Here is a 22065-nt window from a genome sequence, read left to right on the forward strand (position 1 = left end):
GAAGACATCTGCCCTTGCGCTTTGCTACTCTGCTGCTGAATACACATTCCCAGTGTGGAATACATCTCACCATGTTAAGACAGCCGATGTGGCTCTTAATGAGACATGCCGAATTACCACAGGATGTCTACGCCCCACACCACTGGAGAAATTATACTGTTTAGCTGGCATTGCACCACCTGACATCCGCCAGGAAGTAGCAGCCAACAATGAAAGAACCAAGTCAGTGACATCTCCGGCCCATCCCCTGATTAGCTGGCCTTGATTGTTTCTCGTCTGGAATTCTCCTGTCTTCTGAGTGTTGTTCTTTATTTATTGTCTTCATTTTGGAGGGTTTTTTTTTTAATAAACAGGAATTCCAGAGAAGAAACAATCAGGGGAGCTAACACCTCCCAACAAAAGATTCCTACAGGCAGGAAACAGCCAGGCTTTGAAGCTGCAAGGCTATTCAATGCTAATCAAGGTGGCCAATTGCAACATTCACATTTGCTTCAGGCAGACAAGAGTTCTTTCTCCCACCCTGAACATTCCACAGATATATAAACCCACTCGCCTAGTTTGCAGTATACCTCACAACCTATGAGGATGCCTGCCATAGATGTGGGCGAAACGTCAGGAGAGAATGCTTCTGGAACATGGCCATACAGCCTGGAAACCTTACAGCAATCCATTTTTTTAAAAAAACAGTACAGTCGTGAAACCAAATTATTCAGACCAAAATAATATAACATAAAGCAAACTAATCAAAACTTATAAATAAATAAATAAAACAATATTATACTAAAATCCCCAACGTTTTGGAAAACAAAAAGGGTTTTCAATGATATTGTTTAAAAAATACCCAGGGAAAAGTACACTTGCAAGAGCATCTCCGCGTGTGACTCTTTCCGAAGTCTACGTCTATGTTTTAACAACAGCTTCTTCAAGAGCCAGCTAAGGCTTCCGGCGTTCATCTCCTCCTGTCATTCATTACCTTCTGGCCATTCAGGGCGCAGGGCGGCATAGAACAGCCAATCCTAGCCGAGGGGGGCGGGAACAAAACCTCAGGAGCATGTTGCGGCCTCTCCTGAAGGTTCAGAGGCAAAGCGGCATGGACGTGAGTGGAGGGCTGGAGGAGGTGTCCGTGTCTGCGGGGCCGCAGTTCGAGGACGCCCCGGCTTTTCAGGTGAGAGCGGGAGCATTACATTCTGAGCGGAGGGGAGAAGCAACTCCATGGGCCCTGTCACACTGTAGCGCTGTTATTCTCCTTTCGCTGCCATGGCAACATCCCATGGAATCCTGGGACTGGTAGTTTAAGGAGAGGCCTAAAGCAGTGGTTTTCAATCTGTCGGTCGCCAGATGTTTTGGCCTTCAACTCCCAGAAATTCTAACAGCTGGTAAACTGGCTGGGATTTCTGGGAGTTGTAGGTCAAAACACCTGGGGACCCACAGGTTGAGAACCATTGGCCTAAAGAGAAACACAGAAATTCTGGGCCACTCTAACAACCACCATATCAGACTACACAGAGAAGCCATTGAAATCCACAAGCATCTGGACAATTTCAACATTAAGGAAAGCATGAAAATGAACAAAATCTGGCTACCAGTATTCAAAAACTATAAAATCAGGACAGTAAATGAAGAACAACACTCAAAAATAGGGGAATTCCAGACAAGAAATAATCAGGGCCAGCTAACACCTCCCAGCCAAGAGCTGAACGGCTATTCAGTGCCAATCAAGGTGGCCAGTTGAAACATTCACACCTACCTCAAACAGACAAGAGTTCTCTCTCCCACCCTGAACATTCCACAGATCTATAAACCCCACTTGACAAGTTTCCAACATACCTCACATCTCTGAGGATGCCTGCCATAGATGCAGGCGAAATGTCAGGAAATAATGCTTCTAAAACATTGCCATACAGCCTGGGAAACTCACAGCAATCTAAAGATAGTCTTTGGCTATCTGAGTTACAAGCTCTAGCTTGCCACAAAGTGGAATCGTTCTCTATTTCCCAGAATGTGTGCTGTGGACTTCAGTTCCCCAAATCCCCGGGCAATGGCCAAGGCAGCTGAGGTTGCTGGGAGTTGAAGTCCAAAACACCTGGAAGGCCCAAGTTTGCCCATGCCTGCTGTAGATTTCCAGTGTCTCTTTTGTAAGCTGGGAAATGAGCCCAGATTCAGAAAGCATAAATTGGAGAGTCCTTAAAGAACTCAAATGTGAAAATACTGGCATTAGTCAAGATGTATCTTTTTGAAAATGTCATTTATAATCTTTTGAAATAATAATAATAATAATAAGAAGAAGAAGAAGAAGAAACTTTATTTCTATCCTGCCCCCTCTCCACAAGGACTTGGGGCAGCTCACAACAGAATCAAGTCACAATACATACATAAGCGGCAACCAAAAAGACAAGACATAACATATAACCAATAATCCTAAACAAATTTTTTTTAATGATATCACAATAAATAAACACACAGGTTAAAAAAATGTACTGGGTTTAAAAACATATTGCACTGCTGAGGCAAAACCAGTTTAAACCAATCTGTATTGGTTTTAAAGACCACCATCATAATGAAAAATAGTCAACCATTTTCAAAAGACAGCTTCCACATCCATGTTTTTCGTTCTTTCCTAAAGTTAGCTAGAGGCCACCTGTCTGATTTATTTAGGGAGAGCATTCCAAAGCCCGGGGGCCACCACCAAGAAGGCCCTTTTGTTCCCACCAGCCATGCTTGTGAGGGTTGTAGTACCCCATGCCTAAGGACCTTAAGGCCCAAAACACATTTTGGAGATTATAACCTTTTAGAAAAGTATGACCTTTCAGAGAAGAGCCAGAAACCCTTTAGAGTTGAATCTTCTCTTGTGGTATACAACCAGATATAATTATTCAAGGCAATGGTTTCAGTTGTTAGACTGAATAACCTGTTATTTCTGATCTGTTAGGAAAACAGAGATTTTGCCAGTGCATAAAAAACAGCAGAGCTTTAGAAGTATTCTTCAATGCCCATTCCCATAAAACAACTTGTTTTATATCATGCACTCAAGAGACAAAAATGAAGTAGGCTTTGATTAAAAATCACATATTTGGTTTACTCGTAACCTTCATGTGTTCAGCATACACAGGTACAAAACTTATTAGTCCATTTTCAAATATCTTTCAGATGGTCCCCTGTGCCATCTGACCAGGGCATCTCTCCTGTAACAAAAATAGCTATCAACAGATCGCACAGTCAAAAGGAGCGAGAGAGAGAGGGCACATCTAGTCTGCCGCCCATTTTTGTAACTTCTCAGGAACCATGGAGTAAAGGAAACTACATACCAGCACATGCATACAGGAAAGAGTAAGCAATAGGATCATAGATAAACATTACTAGAGAAGGCTTGAAGAAGTTTGTCATTTCCAACAGTATTCAATACTTTTAACCAAGAACCTAAGATAACCAAGTTTTTAAAAAGTGATCCAGGATATTACTCAATATACTACCACACACGTCAGTAACATTACTTTTTTTTGCTCTAAAAAGAGATCTTCATCTCATCATGTCACTGAATGACTTGTTTGCAATCCCAATTTACACTAGTCCACCTCTTTTTAAAAGTCACACCTGGGTTTACACAGCTAAGGACCTTATCATATTGGGATATTATCCATTTATATCAGTATGAATCCCATTTTTTTAAGGACTGGATTCATACTGTGTTGACCTGGGATGGATACTCTCCTCATCACACTTGATTATTACAGTTCTTATGATTTGGAAATCCTATGCCTTGACTCATCACACCACAGAAGGCTGACTCCTCCCAATCCATTCAAAACACCCCCTACATAACTCTATGGCCTTTTAACAGGCATCATTGCTGATGGGATGCATACAGATTTTCCTTTCACATACATAAACAACACTTCAACAATGGAAAAATCCATAGTATTTCAAAAAACATGATTAAAATTATGTCTGCAAATAATCCATTTCTGCAATGCCTTGCAGACGGATTCTGACAGAATACTGACGGGATGGGGCAAATGTTATGTGATGGGGACCTGTTCTAAATCGTTCTCAAACAGTCTCAGAAACAAGAATATTTCCTAATGTGATAAGGTCCTGAGGAAGGATCTACACTACCACATAAAATCCAGATTATCTGCTTCTAACTGGATTATATATCAGTGTAGATCCATCTTAAATCATTAATTTGTCCACAGGCTTACCACTGAAATAAGAGATGACAGAAAGGAAAGGAATGGCCGAGAGTTTCGTAAGGATTTGAGTGACTTTCTACCAATTTTATGTCCAGTGTCTCCATGTTATATAGTGATGCTGAAGACTACAAGCAGATTTCAGTTAAACTTATAATCTATTCTTTGTTAAAGAAAGAAGCCACACACCCCAAGATGTACATCCTTGTGAGTGTTCTCTGTTTGTCTCTTTTCATTCTTGGAGCTATGATGCAGACAAGTGGACACATTTATTATGCAATGTAACACAATTTTTATTCCAAGGTTATAAATATCATTTCCTACTTGGTTCTATCATAAAAACATGGGGCAAGTTGATTAAATTGCTAAAACTTTGTTTTTGCTGGACATCCTGCAATAGATTTTGCTATAGTTTTTTTAGTGAATATCTCAGAGTCTCAACCCGTTCAACATAGTTTTTTACAGCCACAACAATTAAGTTTCTGGAGCATAACAACTATTTTCAAAGTAAGTGCCACACAATTAAACAGGAATAACACTTTCAAACCAGTAACAGGAAATTTTTCAAATTTTGTTACATGGTGTTATTGCACATTTGTTGCTGTGTGCCTTTAAGTCATTTTTGACTTACGGCAACCCGAAGATATCACAGGGTTTTCTGGACCAAAGAGTGTGGGTTTCTGCAGCCAAGTGGGGATTTGAACCTTGATTTCCAAAGTCTGAGGCCTACATTCAAACCACTATTATACGATGTTGTTTATTCGCTCAGTCGCTTCTGACTATTCGTGACCTCATGGACCAGCCAACGCCAGAGCTCCCTGTCGGTAGTTGCCATCTGCAGCTCCCTCAAGGTCAAGCCAGTCACCTCAAGGATACCATCCATCCATCTTGCTCTTGTAATTATATCATACTGGATTTAATTTCACATTATACTTTCATGTTTTTTGTAATTAAGAATATATTTTTGTAATTAAGATCTTTGTGCTTTAAAAATAGGGATGGTAACTATTTTTCCCTGCTTTCCAGTGAGTACTTGCAGGATGATGGATATAATTTGTACAGATACAGTATTTTGCTTCATAGCATTATTAACTTTAACAAGAACACATCCATATCCCAGATAGTATGAAAACCAGTTAGCTTTACTTTATACAAAGCTAATGCTAATGACCATGCAGTATCATATTCATCCATTAGAGGTCACTGTAGTCTTGCAATATTACAATCTTTTGCTACTTACATGACTGGCATGTTTTGGAAATTCACGTACAGGTTTCACTTGGCTTGATTATTATTGTCTTAATATTTTAAATAGTGTGTTTATTGTAAAACATTCAAATCTGACTATATTCACGTATCAAAAGGTTTCAAAGGAACAGTTCCTGGCCTTTAAAATATGTGTGTTTGGAAGCAAAGTAGGACGCAGCATTCTGCCCAGATCAAGATCCCAAGGATAGGTGGTCTTCATATCTAAGAACAGCATGTTCTAAATCGGAATGAAGTCCAGCTGAAAAGGTTTAGGAATACTCCTTGACCTGGAGTTGCTCCTTAAGCTTCAAGTAGCTTCAGTAGTGGGAAGTTGCCACAATGAACCAGTGGACCAGCTATGACCATTCTTGGGTATTTAATAGTTTGACAATAGTAGTTCATGTTCTGGTAATTTCCCAAATGGGATTACCATAATGTATTATATGTGGCACTGTTCAGGAAGATGACTCAAAAATCTCCACTAATGAAGAATACAAGGTACATGGAATAGTCTCACATCATGTTGCACCAATTCTGCACTAGCTACCTGTTTACTCCCAAGTCCGATTCAAGGTGCTATTTAATTTGAAAGCCCCAAACGGCTTGGGAACTGACTATAATCGGTCCTTGGTATCCACTGAGGTTTGGTTCCAGCCTCCCACTCCCCCCAATGGATACCATAATCCATGAATGCTGAAGTTCCAGTATATATAATGGTGTGTTAAATGGTATGCATTATATAAAAAGGCAAAATCACAGTTTGTTTTTTAGATTAAAAAAATATTTTCAAGCCATGGATGGTTGAATCTGGATACAGATTCGATGCATACAGAGGTCCAATTGTATCTGTGCAAGGAGTTCATCCTCAATCTGCCTATGTTGCCGTATTGTCAATGGAGGCTCCTTTCCATACTTGTTAGTCATCTTACATCAGCAGAGCAATTTTTTGTTGTTGCACACTTATTATGGATTGTCTTTCCTGTATAGTTGTGACTGGTATCAACACTGAAAATGTTCTGGTATCAGCTCAAAACAAATTATTTATCCATCTTTTTAAATTGGTTGTCATTTATGTCATATTTGCCTTTTTCGCTGCTTTGATTGTAATGTGATTTGCTTTAATCATATTTCTACACTGCTCATGTATCCATAAGAATTCAGAACTTAAAAGTACAGAATGAAATAAATGTACATGCAACATGAGGACATTGGTACTTCAGTGGGAGACATCAAAGGCTATAGGAAGTGAGTACATTTATGAAAGTAGCTGAATGTTTTTCAGTGAATTGCTAACTCAGATTTTTGTTGTGAACTAATAAACTCTACTTTTATTAAAGACTAGTCTGATGCTTTAAGGGATCTGTCTTGCAACACAAATAGCAGGAAAATAGATTCCACCTAAACATTAGGAAGAACTTCCTGGTGGTAAGAGCTGTTTGAGAATGGGATACGCCTCCTTGGTGTGTGATGGAATATCCTTCTTTGGAAGTTTTTAATCAGAGGCTGGATGGCTATCTATTGGGAATGCTTTGATTGTGTTTTCCTGCTGGTAGGAGGTAGAAATGAATGGCCCTTATGGTCTCTTCCAACTGTGACTTTTTTGAAACAGCAAGCTAAGTGAGGTCACAGAAAAACTCTTGGAAGCTCTTTCCCTGCTTCTGCTACTGTCACCATCAGCCATCTATGCTAAGCAGCATGGGACAACTTGTAAGGTTTCAAAGTATCTTGCACACACCCTTGTAACTTGGACAATCAGACTCATTAGCACAGTAGCTTGCTGAATGTGTGTACAGTGTTCCCTCACTACGTCGCAGTTCGCTTTTCGCAGACTCGCTGTTTCACGGTTTTTAAATAAACACTAAAATAATAGTATAAATCATAAAATAATATTATAAACCCCTCTTTCTACTTCCTTCCTAAGAAGAAGCCTAAGGAAAGGAGAGAAGAGGAGGCTGAAGCAGCTTTGTTTTCGCCTCACAAGGCAGCGGCAGTGGCGGGAGCGTGCATGCGCGTGCTTGAGAGGCAAGGGGGGACAGAGACTCTACTTGCAAACAACACAAATATAGCATCCCTACTTTGCGGATTTTCACTTTTTGCGGGTGGTCCTTGAACATAACCCCCTTGATAAATGAGGGAACACTCTAACTGACTTGGAGTATTAAAAAAGAGGATTAACAATACTGGTGATATCGTTCCTTATCACCAATATTATATTGATTATATGAAATGACAAAATGTTACTCTGGATACAGTAAATTCTTTTAAATGGAGGAGAATATGTCTATGCAAATTCGCTCAGATACAAGTAGTACAATATGTTTCCCCTCTGTAACAGCAAAATCTTGGAAAGGATGATATATTATGCCACAAGGTTTAGCTCTCCACTTTCTTCTTTTCATATCTTCAGCAAATGTTTTTGTGGAAGCGTTAACAAAACACACCCCACAGTCTAGAAGCTTGAGGTTGTTTGGTTTTCTTGAATACTGGCTGCAGCTGTGATAGGATAACTTTAGCCTTGTTGTGTTATGATTAATTCCCGAAGCTCTGGTAAAACAATATGAACACTCCCACTGTAGCTGTGCATGCATGCAGATTAAAACATCTTCGATTTCATCTTCCACCATCTGCTTCTCTCATTGTTCTGTTGTGTAGACCAATAATAACTTTCTTTCATGTTTTTCTCTGTTCTTACACAATTCATTTGTCACCCAAAACATGCTGAATCATGGCTGGTCACTTTAGATAAAATTAGAAGCATAAGATTTGTGTGGGCTGGAAGGATCATTTTATCCTTGCTTTGGCTAATGAGTTGCTTTGGAGGAATTAACTTATTAAGTGTATCCTCAGCAGTCCTTGGACACTAGCACCTGCCTTGCAGAAAATAGCTCTCTGGAGAAATCATCTTTGGAGCCAACACAACAAAAACAGTCCCACAAAGCTGTTTAGCTGGATCTATTCTGCCACCACCCAGATACCAAAACTGGACAATAATATTGATTTATAAAACAAATAAGATTGAATTAAATTTAACAGTTTTATATTGGTTTGTTAACACTTATTTTACAAGGTTTTAAAATAACATCATTTCTCCCTCATCTTGCAAGGTGATCTTTTCCACGAGTGTGTCTCTTTCTGTATAGGCAGTCCCAAAGTTACGAACAAGATAGGTTCTGTAGGTTTGTTCTTAAGTTGAATTTGAATGTAAGTATGGGATTCAAGGAGGCTTTACAATGTAAGTTAAAGGCTCAGTACTGATCAAATAGAATGATGCACAACAGATAACTTCAGCTACTGAATGGAGGTAAAAGAAAGGAACTAGAACTTTGTCGTATGGTATTATTCAGAGTTGCCATAATGTAGTGCTTTGAGTGTTGGACTAGGACTTCAGGACATCAGGGTTTAAATCCCTCCACTGTCATGGACACCCACTAGGTGTCCTGGGGAGAGTCATACTCTCAACCTCAGAAAAGAGCCTTGACAACTCCCCTCCAAATAAATATTGCAAAGAAACCCCCACAGTAAGTTCACTTTAGGATGGACATAAGTCAGAAATAACCTGATGATACACATTAAAAATTATATGTTTAAAGAGGATGGGAAACTTGTAGTCTTCCAAATGTTGATGAATGACTGCTTCCATCGTCATCTTTTCATTGGCCAAACATTGGGAAGTCATGTTACCCCTCTATTCTTCCTTGATCAGACCACACCTGGAATACTATGTCCAATTCTGGGCACCGCAGCTGAAGGGAGATGTTGACAAGCTGGAAAGTGTCCAGAGGAGGGCGACTAAAATGATCAAGGGTCTGGAGAACAAGCCCTATGAGGAGCGGCTTAAAGAGCTGGGCATGTTTAGCCTGCAGAAGAGAAGGCTGAGAGGAGACATGATAGCCATGTATAAATATGTGAGGAGAAGTCATAGGGAGGAGGGAGCAAGCTTGTTTTCTGTTGCTCTGGAGACTAGGACGTGGAACAACAGCTTTAAACTACAGGAGAGGAGATTCCACCTGAACATCAAGAAGAACTTCCTAACTGTGAGAGCTGTTTGGCAGTGGAACTCTCTGCCCCGGGGTGTAGTGGAGGCTCCTTCTTTGGAGGCTTTTAAGCAGAGGCTGGATGGCCATCTGTCGGGGGTACTTTGAATGCGATTTCCTGCTTCTTGGCAAGAGGTTGGACTGGATGGCCCATGAGGTCTCTTCCAACTCTATTATTCTATGATACTGTGAAACTGGCAGAAGGTGATGGAATTGGGAGTCAAGAAACAGCTGGGAGCCACAAGTTTCCCAACCCTACCTTAGCCTTAAAAGCACCTCTTCTAGGTATCCAGTCCTAATCAACACCTTGGTTAGAAGAAGAAACTAGCCAATAGCCAATTAAAGGTTGGATATCCCTTATCTGGAAATCCAAATCTGAAATTCTTCAAAATTGTCCACGTGGATGGCTGAGATAGTGACATGTTTGCTTTCTGATGGTTCTGTGTACACACATTTTGTTTTATGCACAAATTTGTTGAAAATATTGTGTATAAAATGACCTTCAGGCTGTGTTTATTATGCAAATGCAAGTATTAAAAATCCAAACTGAAATCTTTCTGGTCCCAAGTATAAGATAAAGGATAATCAACCTGTAAACCTATTTCAAATGGTCTTTATTGTGAAACTTCCTAGCCCTACTTTTTATCTATTTATCTGTGGAATTGTACAGGGTGTTTGAAAAAGAACTCCCTATTCACCATTTAAATTAAATGGTGAATAGGGAGTTCTTTTTCAAACACCCTGTATTATATCAAATTGACATTTGAAGTACCATGTATTACACTTCATATATTGTAAGATTTTCAGCAAATATAATAATCATGCAGTCTTTGGTTCATTTATCTCTAATGTCTAGATATGTTTTTCATGTATAAGGCATTGTTGGGCACCACTGTAATTCTGTTCATTCCCATTTACAGTATAGCCCAGATCACGTGGCTGGAAAAGAAGGCAAACCAGACCCCTCTGAGATTTCCTTTCCTGGCTGCAGCTGTCATTCTGCTTCCTGTGTGGCTTCCAGTTGTTCATGCCTTCGCTATGGGGAAAACTATAACGGATTGTGTATAAAAAGTGATAAAAATGGACTGAATTTCTGCAAACCTATTTTTGAATGCAACACTATGTGCCAGTGTGGAGAGCTGTGCCAAAACAGAGTAATTCAGAGAGGCTTACAATTCAGACTTGAAGTCTTTAAGACAGCTAAAAAAGGATGGGGTCTTCGCACACTGGAGTTCATCCCCAAAGGAAGATTTGTGTGTGAATATGCTGGTGAAATCCTGGGCTTTAAAGAAGCATGTCGAAGGATACAGCTGCAAACGCCAAGCGATGCAAATTATATTATAGCAGTAAAGGAACACTTGTCCGATGGGCATATCATGGAGACATTTGTGGATCCCACTCACATTGGTAATGTTGGGAGATTCCTGAACCACTCTTGTGAGCCAAACCTCTTTATGGTCCCTGTCCGAATAGACTCCATGGTGCCTAAACTGGCACTTTTTGCTGATCGTGATATTTGTGCAGAGGAAGAACTTACATATGATTATTCTGGAAGATACCGTAATTATTCACCTGTCAAAGATCAGGACAACCTTCCAGAAGGGGAAGCATCTAAAAAGCTCTGTTACTGTGGGACCAAATTGTGTACAGGTTTCTTGCCTTTTGATAATTCTTTATTCTGCAACAGTGATGTAAGAAGTCATAATGAGGAAACTTTGTAGAAACACAAGTGGTAGTATTTGATTGGTTTAAGTGTTTGCGACATTGATCTGTCTCTTCCTTAACAGTCTATTGGGTGGAAAGGGGGGGAGATAAATGAGTGGCAGTGACAAAAATGTGTTAGGGTTCTGGATTTTTTACTCTGGACAGATTTTCCACTGGTTTCAGCCCAATCTACATCAATGTGGAGCCTTTGATAGATGAGGTATTTTGACCTGTGACTCAGAAAATACTGCTCAGCTCAATTTTTCTCCGACTTGGTGCATTGAGCAAAGATGCTGCAGATACAGTAGAGTCTCACTTATCCAAGCTAAACGGGCCAGCAGAAGCTTGGATAAGCAAATATCTTGGATAATAAGGAGGGATTAAGGAAAAGCCTATTAAACATCAGGTTATGATTTTACAAATTTAGCACCAAAACTTCATGTTATACAACAAATTTGACAGAAAAAGTAGTTCAATACGCAGTAATGTTATGTTGTAATTACTGTATTTACGAATTTAGCACCAAAATATCACGATATATTGAAAACATTGACTATAAAAATGGCTTGGATTATCCAGAGGCTTGGATAAGCGAGGCTTGGATAAGTGAGACTCTACTGTATATCCTTTCCCTCCATTTCTAAATTGCTGTGCTTATTGAAATGATTGGATGTGCCCTTTCATTAACTCATTCATGTGACTTCTCTACCAGATCTACAATTGTGATACCTGACTGCTCAAAGCAAATGCAAGACCCGATATCTGTTTTTCAGAAGCACTTTGCTTTTCTTGACTCAGTGAGAATGTATATGAGTGGTTTGTCTAGTTGATAGTCTTAAGGGAACCAGAGGCAGAGTTCCTTTGTGCCTTGTCTTGGCTCTTTACTGCATTCAGTGGTATGGCATATGAGGTTTGTTTAGGATCTCTTCCATTAAGCTTATCTCTCTCCCTCATGTCCTCATTCTATTTACTTGATTTATATGTAATTAGGATGCCATTTTTCCCAGTATGGAAAAGTTGGGCATCAGTGCCCTAAAACTGGTGCTAAATGGCTGAAATGAGGTTGGACTGGATGCCCCTTTTTGTCTTTTCCAACTATGATTCTGAGTACATTGGAGTATGCTACTATTTTTCCAGTTATTATTTTTCCTCTAAGCCAGCCACCATCAAACTGTGGCTCTCCAGCTGTTTTGGCGTCCAACTCACAGAAGCCCTAGCAATCTTGTTAAATGGTCAGGAATTCTGGGAGTTGTAGGCCTAAACCTCTGGGTGGCCACAGTTTGAGGATGCCTGCTTTGAGCAGTGAAGGGAGTAGTTGTAAGCAATAGCATTGTTGCTATGTGTAAATATCTGAAACAGAAAAGAGTTATTTTTAGAAAGTGAAATATTTACTTCCTCTTCTGCTTTTATCTATGTATGTGAAACCTCATTTCTGTCACTGTTACGATCTGCCATCAATAAAAAAAAGGGAAGGAAGCCTTTTTTCATCTGTTGTGAATTTCCCAGCCTCACTTGGAAGCCTCAAAAAGCTGAGCCTGTTTCACATCCAGTATGTTAGATTGAGTGATAAATTATTGTGACTAATACACACACATACATATCATAGAAAAATGAGAAATTAGAAATACAGGTGGAGCATTCCTTATCCAAATTCCAAAATACTCCATATATCATCCACATGGATGGCTGAATTAGTGACATCGTTGATTTCTAATGGTTCATTGTACACAAACTTAGTTTCTTGTACAGCGTTATTAAAATATTGTATATAAAATTTAATTCAGGCTATATGTATTAAGGTGTATATGAAACATAAATGAATTTTGTGTTTGGATTAGGGACCCATTCCCAAAACATCTCCTAATGTACATGTATATAAATACAAATTTTCCAAAATCAGAAAAAAAATCTATAATTCAATATATTTCTGGTCTCAAACATTTTCAATAAGGGATACTCAAACCTGCATAAGTGTGATTTATGAATCACCCTAACCACCATAGTTGCATAGCTACTTCTGCCCTTTCTTGCCACATCCACATTTACCAGAAAGAAGCCAATCCTACTCCTTCCTACATGCATTCTCTATACCAGGATGAGTTAAAATCAAGGTAATTAACAATTACATTGTCTGGAAATTAATACATGGTTGATCTGGAAGTGGACTTTGTGCTATAACTAGTATTTTCTATGCTCGAGGTAAGTCATCCTGAATCTGCCTCTTTTGCACACATATCCACACATCGGATTGGCTCCAATATATTTGAATAACTGCCCTATTTGTTGAAAGCGTCATATATTTATTCAAACTATTTCTGAACCGAAACACCTCAAAGTGGCTTATAAATAGGTCATTGTTGAATTATCTTGTCTCAGTTTGGGACAAGCTGTCTCATCCCAGTCTTGAAAGAATAGACTTCCTTTGGGTTCTGGATGCATTGAAAAGTCATCTCTTATCTTCCCTAAAGCATCAGTTTTGCCCTACAGCAGCAGCCCTCAACTCATGTAGAGACACAGAGTTGGAAGGGACCCAAGGGCCATCCAGTCCAACCTTGTGCCATGCAGAAATAAAGCAGTCTACACAGATGGTCATCCGCCTCCAGATAAGATTTCATCTTCACAACACTTTTTTTCATGCCAGGAGCGACTTGAGAAGCTGCAAGTCGCTTCTGGTGTGAGAGAATTGGCAGTCTGCAAGGATGTTGCTCAGGGGACGCCTGGATGTTTGATGTTTTTTTACATCCTGTGGGAGGAGCTAGAACAGACAGGAGCTAGAGCGGGCAGACGGGAGCTCATCCCATTCCCCGAATTCCACTGTTGAACACAATTTACCATCAGAAAGTTCTTCCCAATGCTTAAGTAATCTCTTTTCCTGCAATTTGAATCCATTCCTTTGTGTCCTAGTCTCTAGAGCAGCAGAAAACTACTTTCCTTCCCCTCAACAAGGCATCCCATCAAATACTTCAATTCTGCTTTTCCTGCATGGCAGGGGGTTGGACTAGATGGCCCATGTAGCTTCTTCCAACTCTATGATTCTGTGAAATGGCTATCATGTCCCCTCAAACTTCTCCGGACTAAACATATCAACTAAACACTCCTCAGGGCTTGGCTTCCAGATCTTTGGTCACTTTGGTCACCTTTCTCAAGATCCATTTTAGCTTGTCAATAACCTTGAATTGTGATTCCCAGAAATGGTTACTCTAGTCCAGGTGAGGTCTGACCAAAGCAGAATAGTCTAGTATTTTATTTCCTTCAGTCTAGACCAGACATGGGCAAACTTCGCCCATCCAAGTGTTTTGGACTTTAACTCCCACAATTCCTAACAGCCAGTAGTAAAGGCAATTCATGCAGCCTAGAACCACATTAGCCTTCTTCGCGGCTGCATCCCACTGTTCTCAGCTTGTGGTCTGTTGAGAGTCCTATATCCCATTCGCACATACAGTTGTCAGACCAGATGTCACCCATCTTATATCTGCATTCCATTTTTTTTCTGCCTAAGTTTAATACCTTAAATTTCTTCTTTGGAAATTCAGATAGACTGAGCCTTCACTGGCAGGTCTTTCTAAAATGGCTTCAAGAAGCATCTGTTTCTTCCTAGAGGCAGCTATAGTCAAGGTCAGATCTATGAAAGGGCAATTGATTTGTTTTCCATACAGTCCCACAAAAAATTCTGTGTGATCCCAGAATGCTATTTCCAGAAATACTGGCTTTGAAAGTGCCGCAAGAACCAAGGTTCCTGGTGTTTAGGGAAAATTTTTTGTATAAAGTTCTTTGAAATTAGAAATTAGAATAAATACAGTGGGGAACAATATCAGAGTCTTCAAGTACTTCACCTTTGATATTGTGTCCCTTCAAGTCATTTCCAAATTAAGGTGACCATATCAGAGTTTTCTTACAAGATTTGCCCAGAGAGACTTTGCCTTTGTCTTCTTTGGGCTGAGAGAGTGATTTTTCCAAGACCCTTTAGTGGATGTCCATGGCTGAACAACAGATTTGAATCCTGGACTGCTGTTGTAATGTGATGCTCAAACCACTATACTATGCTGATCATACCTTGTGTTTGTGCATCTTCATTATTGGAAGCTTAGACTGGAAGATACATTAAAAATTTTATAGTGAGAAAACTATGACTTATAACCACACAGTTGGATTTGTAGCTTGGTGAACACATTATGTATTCTGACAGGATCCATTCATCCAGCACTAAGTATAAACTTGCCCATGCCTGAGTGCCCTCTTTACCAAGGCAAAGTTCTGCCCAAGCTACAGTTCACAACACATCATTAAGCGAACTGAAGAAGGAAATAGGAGATGGGAGTAAGGAAAAATATTTTTAGTGATTTTATATTGGAGATTTCAGCTGGGGAAAATGGTATATCCAAGCAACAGAAGCTAAACTCTTCAAAACATCATTTGGATGTCATCCTGTGAGAAATTTGGAATCAATCACATGTTCCATGTACAAAGGAAAGCCCTGTAGACATTAACTCAAACTGTTTAAGCAGAGGAAACTATTAACAAATGGGAAAAAAGAATGAGGGTGTTACTTCAATTTTGCTCACTTATGATGATGGGCAGTGCGCTTCCTCCCAGTCTGCCCATGAAAGGTTTATTTTACCCATTACTCTACTTGGCAGGACAAGTCTGGGAAAGCCCGCTAGTTACAACTGATAGATGAAGTCATTTGCTAATCTTATCTAAACAGTGTGCTCCCATCGCCTACTTCGGCGCCATTTAAGCATCCTGAAACACTTTACCCTGTGAGGTGTTTCCCTTTCATTTCATATATTTACATGGGCTTATTGTTCCCTTTTATCAAACTAGAGCCCATAACTTCAGGCAATAGTTACATCCAGGGAGGGACCATTTCCCATTTAAAAGAGGAGTGTACGCTTGCAATGTAAGGAGTGAGACCTTTGCCAATTCCTGTCAATCTTGTCTAATTAATGGGGAGCAATGTGCAAGATCGTTAAAACTCTCCAGTAGTATTTACTGTATGTGCTTAACTTTGCACACAGAAGTCTTGTATTATTTACTGTGCATGCCTGTGTTTTATATCAGTCATAAAATCAAGAGCAGGACATTAATGTGATATTTAAAATAATAAAAAAATATGTCATCCAACTGCCCCTGTTTGGCAGGAGTAGTCCCCTCCACATTAGCAGTTTTGACAGTTGTTGATTTGGCTAATCGATTGGTGAAAGATGGCATTGGCGTGATAGGACGTGATTTAACGGGCTCCGGTATTTTTGTTTTTCCTACTCCCTCTCCTGGAAATGGGAAACAGAAAACGCAATAGGACTAGCCCTGAGTCAACAATGCACCACAAGGCTTCTAAACAACTGAAAATTGATGAACTTTTCGGGGAAGGAACTGTGAGTATATCTGACTTAAACACCCTGTTTGAAACTACAACTGTCAACAACGCTACTCCCTTAATTCTTCATGATAAAGCTAACGAGCCTCTATCAGTAGCCTCTGACAACAACTTGGCTGCATATCATGAAGGAGTATCCTTGGAGTCAATTGAAACAGATGAAGTGGAAAAGAACCCCCTCTTTACCGAGATAAGACAACATACAGGGCAAACAATTACCACAGACTTTGTGATGAACCAATGTCTTCTTACAGCCCACACTGTTGTTTCTATCTTCGAATGAATAGAAAAAATATTAGGACAGTTGGAGCTTCTCAAAATTGCTGTTGACCGCTTCACTCAGAAAAGTATACCTTTAAAAGAATGCCCAGCTAAGGATAACAGCACGTGGGCCAGAGAGGAGGATAATAAGGTGCACCAAAGCACCTCTGAATTACCCACTAAGGAGCTACAAATGCATAATGGCAATAGGATATTACAAGCAAATCAAACAATGCTGCAAATTGCCCACATTGGAATAAATAAGGGCAAATGGAATTCATTTAGAGCTATCAGAACTTCTTTGAGCCAGCTATTGAACATACATCCACATAGTATCGATATGCTCACAGTGGAGTGGCTTCCCAGATTGTCAGCTCACGACAGGATTCTCATATCGTTTGAGCAGATGACAATTCCCAGCATGCTGATGAAGATGAAGCTCTTTCTGTCCAGTTTTCAAATAACACCAACAAGGGTGTTTCGAGATTCAAGCATCACCCCTTTGATAATTCCTTTGCACAACAGTAATTGTTTGAGAAATCCCAAAGAAACATTTCGCAAGAACATGCTGCAGTCCAGCCCAGCCAAAACCCTTAGTACACTAACAGAGAAGCAGCCTCGGGGCCTAAGTAGGCCATCCTGCAAGGAACAACAAGACATTGCTCGTAGATTGGACCACCTTAAGAACATGATGTTTACTATCAGGGACATGGCTGAACCATTAATAGACTTAGTTCCCTCTGTTGAAGCCCCACATGCTATGAGGGATTTGGCGGGTGGCTCTGTTGATGCGCTACTAGCGATGAACGAGGATGACATCACAACTATAAGTCCAATGTACCCCCTGATGCCTATGAGGGAAAATCAGACACCTTCAACACACGAATTGCTACCCAACCAAACAGCTCCTGCTCAGACTGAACCTCTGGAGATCGGTAATGTCTCAGACCCATTTACACCAGCGTGACAATTACAACTGCTATCTTGGAATATAATGGGATGGACAAATAAATTCCATGATGCAGATTTTGCAATTTATCTGCAACAATTTAAAATTATTTGTTTGCAAGAGACATGGGCCACTGAAACAAATCCTCCTTCTCTCCATGGTTTCAGTGCATATTCAGTTCCAGCTGTGAAAACGAGCTCTAAAGGCCGTGGTAGCGGAGGCCTTGCCATTTTCATTTCAGTTGATCTGCATGTGGACATTCAAAGTTTGGATAGTTCCCTACCGCAATATATACAGGTCCTCCTCATTAAGAGCACGTTCTTTGGTTGTGTAATCTGTATAAATGTCTATTTTCCACCTAGATTAGCAAAAAAATGGTGATCCCAATAATGTTTGGTCCAGGCTATCTGAAACCCTCACCTGTTTGGAATGCCAATATCCCTCCACAAAGCTCCTTTTGTGTGGAGATTTTAATGCTAGAATTGGGGTGGGTATGAAACAAGTGGAAGGCACTAACTTTGGGCAAGATGGCCAGGTCACATCTGCTGACAGGGTTTCTCAAGACACAATTAGAAACAAGGCAGGTCTGAGTTTCTTAGAGGTCCTATCCTTGCATCAATTGCATTGCCTCAACGGAACCCAGCATGATATAACACAAGGTGCCTATACCTACGTCACCAATAGGGGAGCTAGTACTATCGATTATATAGCAGTTTCTGCCGACCTGCTACCTGATATTCAAAGATTTGCAATTAATAATAGGGTTGAGAGTGATCATTTTCCTTTGTCTCTCATATTTAACTTTAAAACATCACCTCCAGCACAATCCTCCCAAAATTCCCAAAATCTAAATGGAATCCATGTTGGAGAACGAAGAATAAGGTGGTCAGTCAACTTAGGCAACTCCATTCTACACATATTGGAGAGCAATCCCTATAGACTTCAGCGACAATACATCCTAGACTCTAACACAGACATTTTACATGCCTATCAATCCATCATTCAAAATCTCAGACCCAAACTGGTCTGTAACAAACAACTAAACCCCAGTAAGGTGGGAATTAACAGATGGTTTGATTCTGAATGTAGAAGTGCCAGGCAAGCTCTAATGGAGTATTCCAAACATACACTTAGAAAAAATGATGCTGCTGTTACTATAAGTCTAGCTCAAATGAAGGCATCCTATAAGGCACTTTTAAAGCAGAAAAAAGACACACATGTTAGAGCTCAGTGGAACCAATTATCCTTAGCTGTGTCAGAAAAGAATGAATAGCAGTTTTGGGATATCATCTCATCTGGAATGCATACGGTCAGGCCGGTAGTGCTTGGGCATATTTCAACACAGCAATGGTTTGATCATTTTAGTAAGATTTACGGAGCTACTTCCCCAGGGAATTCTACTAGTGCTCCCATTATCATCGGCTTGCCTCACTGGTCTCCTGTGTCAACCTCTGAGGTAAAGAAATTGATTACAGCCCTGGCTCTGAGCAAGGCCCCAGGGGAAAATATGATGCCCCCAGAAATATTTAAGAACTTGTCAGAGTGGTGGGCTCCAATATTAGCCAAAGTGTTCTCACAAATCAATAACACAGGCATAATCCCAGAGGGCTGGAAACAGAGCATAGTTGTCCCCATTCACAAGAAAGGTGATAAACAAGATCCCAACAACTATCGCCCTATTAGCCTCTTAGATATTGACTCGAAGTTATATAGTAGACTTCTGTTAAACAAATTAGAAGACTGGGAATATGATAACCAAATCATCTACCCTGAACAGGCTGGTTTCAGAAAAGGACAAAGTACAATCGACAAGTGTTTGACCTTGTATTTTTTAGCTCAACAGGCCATTGCCGGACCTACCAAACATCTATTTGTTGCCTTTGTTGACTTAGCAGCAGCTTTTGATTCTATCGATAGAAACCTGTTGTGGCATAAACTGGCTAACACCAGCATGGATAAGCGCCTACTGTTTTTAATCAAGGCACTTTATACTAACACCACGGCTAGAATAAGAGTTGGTATCTCTGGCTCATTAACTGACCCCATCCATACAAATAAAGGAGTAAAACAAGGATGTCTACTGGCACCAGCACTCTTTAATCTTTATCTGAATGACATAATACCAGCACTCTCAGGGCCAGAATTTTTTCCACCCACAGTAGGATCCAAGAAAATTTCCATTCTATTGTATGCTGATGACATGGTTCTAATCTCACTTACCCAAATTGGGCTGAGGAGATTGCTTTCTAAGCTTGGCACTTACTGTTCTGAAGAAAAGCTGAATATCAACTATAATAAAACAAAAGTAATGATGATTGGAAGAAGACACTCTCAACACAGATGGACCATCAGGGGTCACCAAATTGAACAATGCCAGGAATTTAAATACCTTGGAATCCATTTCACAGAAAAACTATCTTGGAAATCCCATATAGAACATACTAAAACAGTGGCTTTGAAAACTATTGGAGCAATCCTCAGATTTTACAACACTGCAGGGGATCATCTTGTTGTTCCAGCACTCAAAATATTCCAGAGTAAAGTCATAGCCCAGATTTTGTATGGAGCTGCTGTTTGGGGATGGGATGAGACTCAGACAGTGAAACTAGAGACCCTTCAAAATACATTTCTTAAGAAACTACTGAGGCTCCCACCAGGCGCCCCAGCAGCCTTAGTCCGGGCAGAGGTTGGTCTCCCTTCCATTAGATCACGTATACACTTCACCCTATTTAATTATTGGAGAAGTGTAAAAGATTCATCAGTTAGGGTCCTCCCCAGGGGATGTTTTGAACAGATAGCCAAATGCAAAGTCTGGAATACAAGATACCAGAAGCTGCTTGAATTTCACCCCACTCTGACCAATACACCCTCCATCTTGAACTCAAGGGAGAAGCTCAAGGAATATATTTTCAATCTCAGTGGTCACCTGGATAGGCAGGCTATTAATAACTCAAAATTTTCTCACTGGTACAGACTGTACAAACTTGACCATGAGAGGGCTATCTACCTGACTAGGCTCACATTCCCAAAACTTAGGCAAGCCTTCACAGCCCTTCGTTTCCAAAGTATGCCCACAGCTGTGATTGATGGTAGATATACAGGCATCCCTCTGGCTCTTCGTTTATGTGTGTGTGGGGCCCCAGAAATTGAGGATTTGCCTCACTATTTGTTTTCCTGCCCTTTGTATTCTGAGCCAAGAACTAAAATTCTGGGACCTATTCTTTATCCCCTCCTAATGAATACGGTGTCAGAAAGGATTTTCTACCTTCTGTCCGACATTAACCCTGCAGTTACTCAAAAGATGGCCCTTTTTGCCCTGGCTGCTCAGAAAATCCGGGCAAAATTGATCTCCGATGTCGCGGTCAACTGTGCTGGGGATGCTTTTAACTAATAGTGGTTTTTTATATCCAAGGTGTTTACTGCTTGGGTTTTAATAATGCTGTACTTACTTGGTTTTATCTTGTTTTTAATTATGTTGGTGCTAATCCATGACATATGTAGTATTTGAAGGGCATATCCTGACATTGATATTTGCAGCATTTTAATGTTTTAATGATTTATATAGGGTTTTAATGGCATGTTTTATATTGTATTTGATGATCTGGCTTTTGTGTATTTGTTTGTTTGTCTTGCATGCGAAAGACCTATGGTCTAAGCATTAAATAAATTTGGAATTTTTGGCTAATCACAGATTTGATTTTAAATGTTCTCTTGGAATTCCTGGATCCTCCAGTGGTCAACTCCAAATCATACTAGAGAACCTAGAGATTTCTAGAACGAACAACTCTCTAAGTCCTCCAGTACCATTCTGTGTTCAGCTTCTAGCAAATGATCATAAAACCATACTGCAAGATCTAGAAATTCCTATTATTCCTCTATTTTGTAGTTTTTCGCTTTCACTGGAGTCCTGTGTCCCTAATCCCTGCAAATGTAGCTGTACTTTCAAAATGTATCAGTTTCTTTTTCCTCCTCCCATTTTCCCTCTTTGTCCTCAGCTTACTTCAACTATTACAAACTGAGCTTATAATGTAAAAACAGTTAGCTCAGCAGTTGGGAGAAGAGAGAAGGGACATAATCTTGCCCTTCCCAGTGATGAGTGATTTCAGCTATTTGTCAGACCACAGGTTAGGAGCCCGGTGCGCTTCGCTACTTCAAAGGTCAGATTGAAAACACGAACCAGGTTTGAAATTTACTATTTGTTGAGTCAACAGAACTCATAACAGTGGCTTGCCTCAAAATGGCCAATAATGAGATTGGCCAGTTGAGGAAACACAAGAAGAATATGTAGCTCTTCAGATGTTGCTG

At 40.1% G+C, this 22065-nt stretch overlaps 1 protein-coding gene across 2 annotated transcripts; it reads left to right on the forward strand.

Moving 5' to 3' along the window:
• Window positions 1-1009: 1009 nt before the first annotated feature.
• Window positions 1010-12649, forward strand: LOC100551664 (histone-lysine N-methyltransferase SETMAR). 2 transcript variants are annotated; one of them, XM_008105339.3, is made up of 3 exons: window positions 1037-1165; window positions 4194-4394; window positions 10390-12649. In XM_008105339.3, exons 2-3 carry the CDS (start codon window positions 4278-4280, stop codon window positions 11188-11190), a joined length of 918 nt encoding a protein of 305 aa, XP_008103546.2. In that variant the 5' UTR covers window positions 1037-1165; window positions 4194-4277; the 3' UTR covers window positions 11191-12649. The 2 variants fall into 2 exon arrangements, with proteins under 2 accessions (XP_003217861.3, XP_008103546.2); XM_003217813.4 differs by lacking the exon at window positions 4194-4394 and having other exon boundaries at window positions 1010-1165.
• Window positions 12650-22065: the final 9416 nt, after the last annotated feature.

The sequence above is a fragment of the Anolis carolinensis genome, chromosome 2, assembly GCF_035594765.1.
Source record: "Anolis carolinensis isolate JA03-04 chromosome 2, rAnoCar3.1.pri, whole genome shotgun sequence".
Taxonomy (NCBI): domain Eukaryota; kingdom Metazoa; phylum Chordata; class Lepidosauria; order Squamata; family Dactyloidae; genus Anolis; species Anolis carolinensis.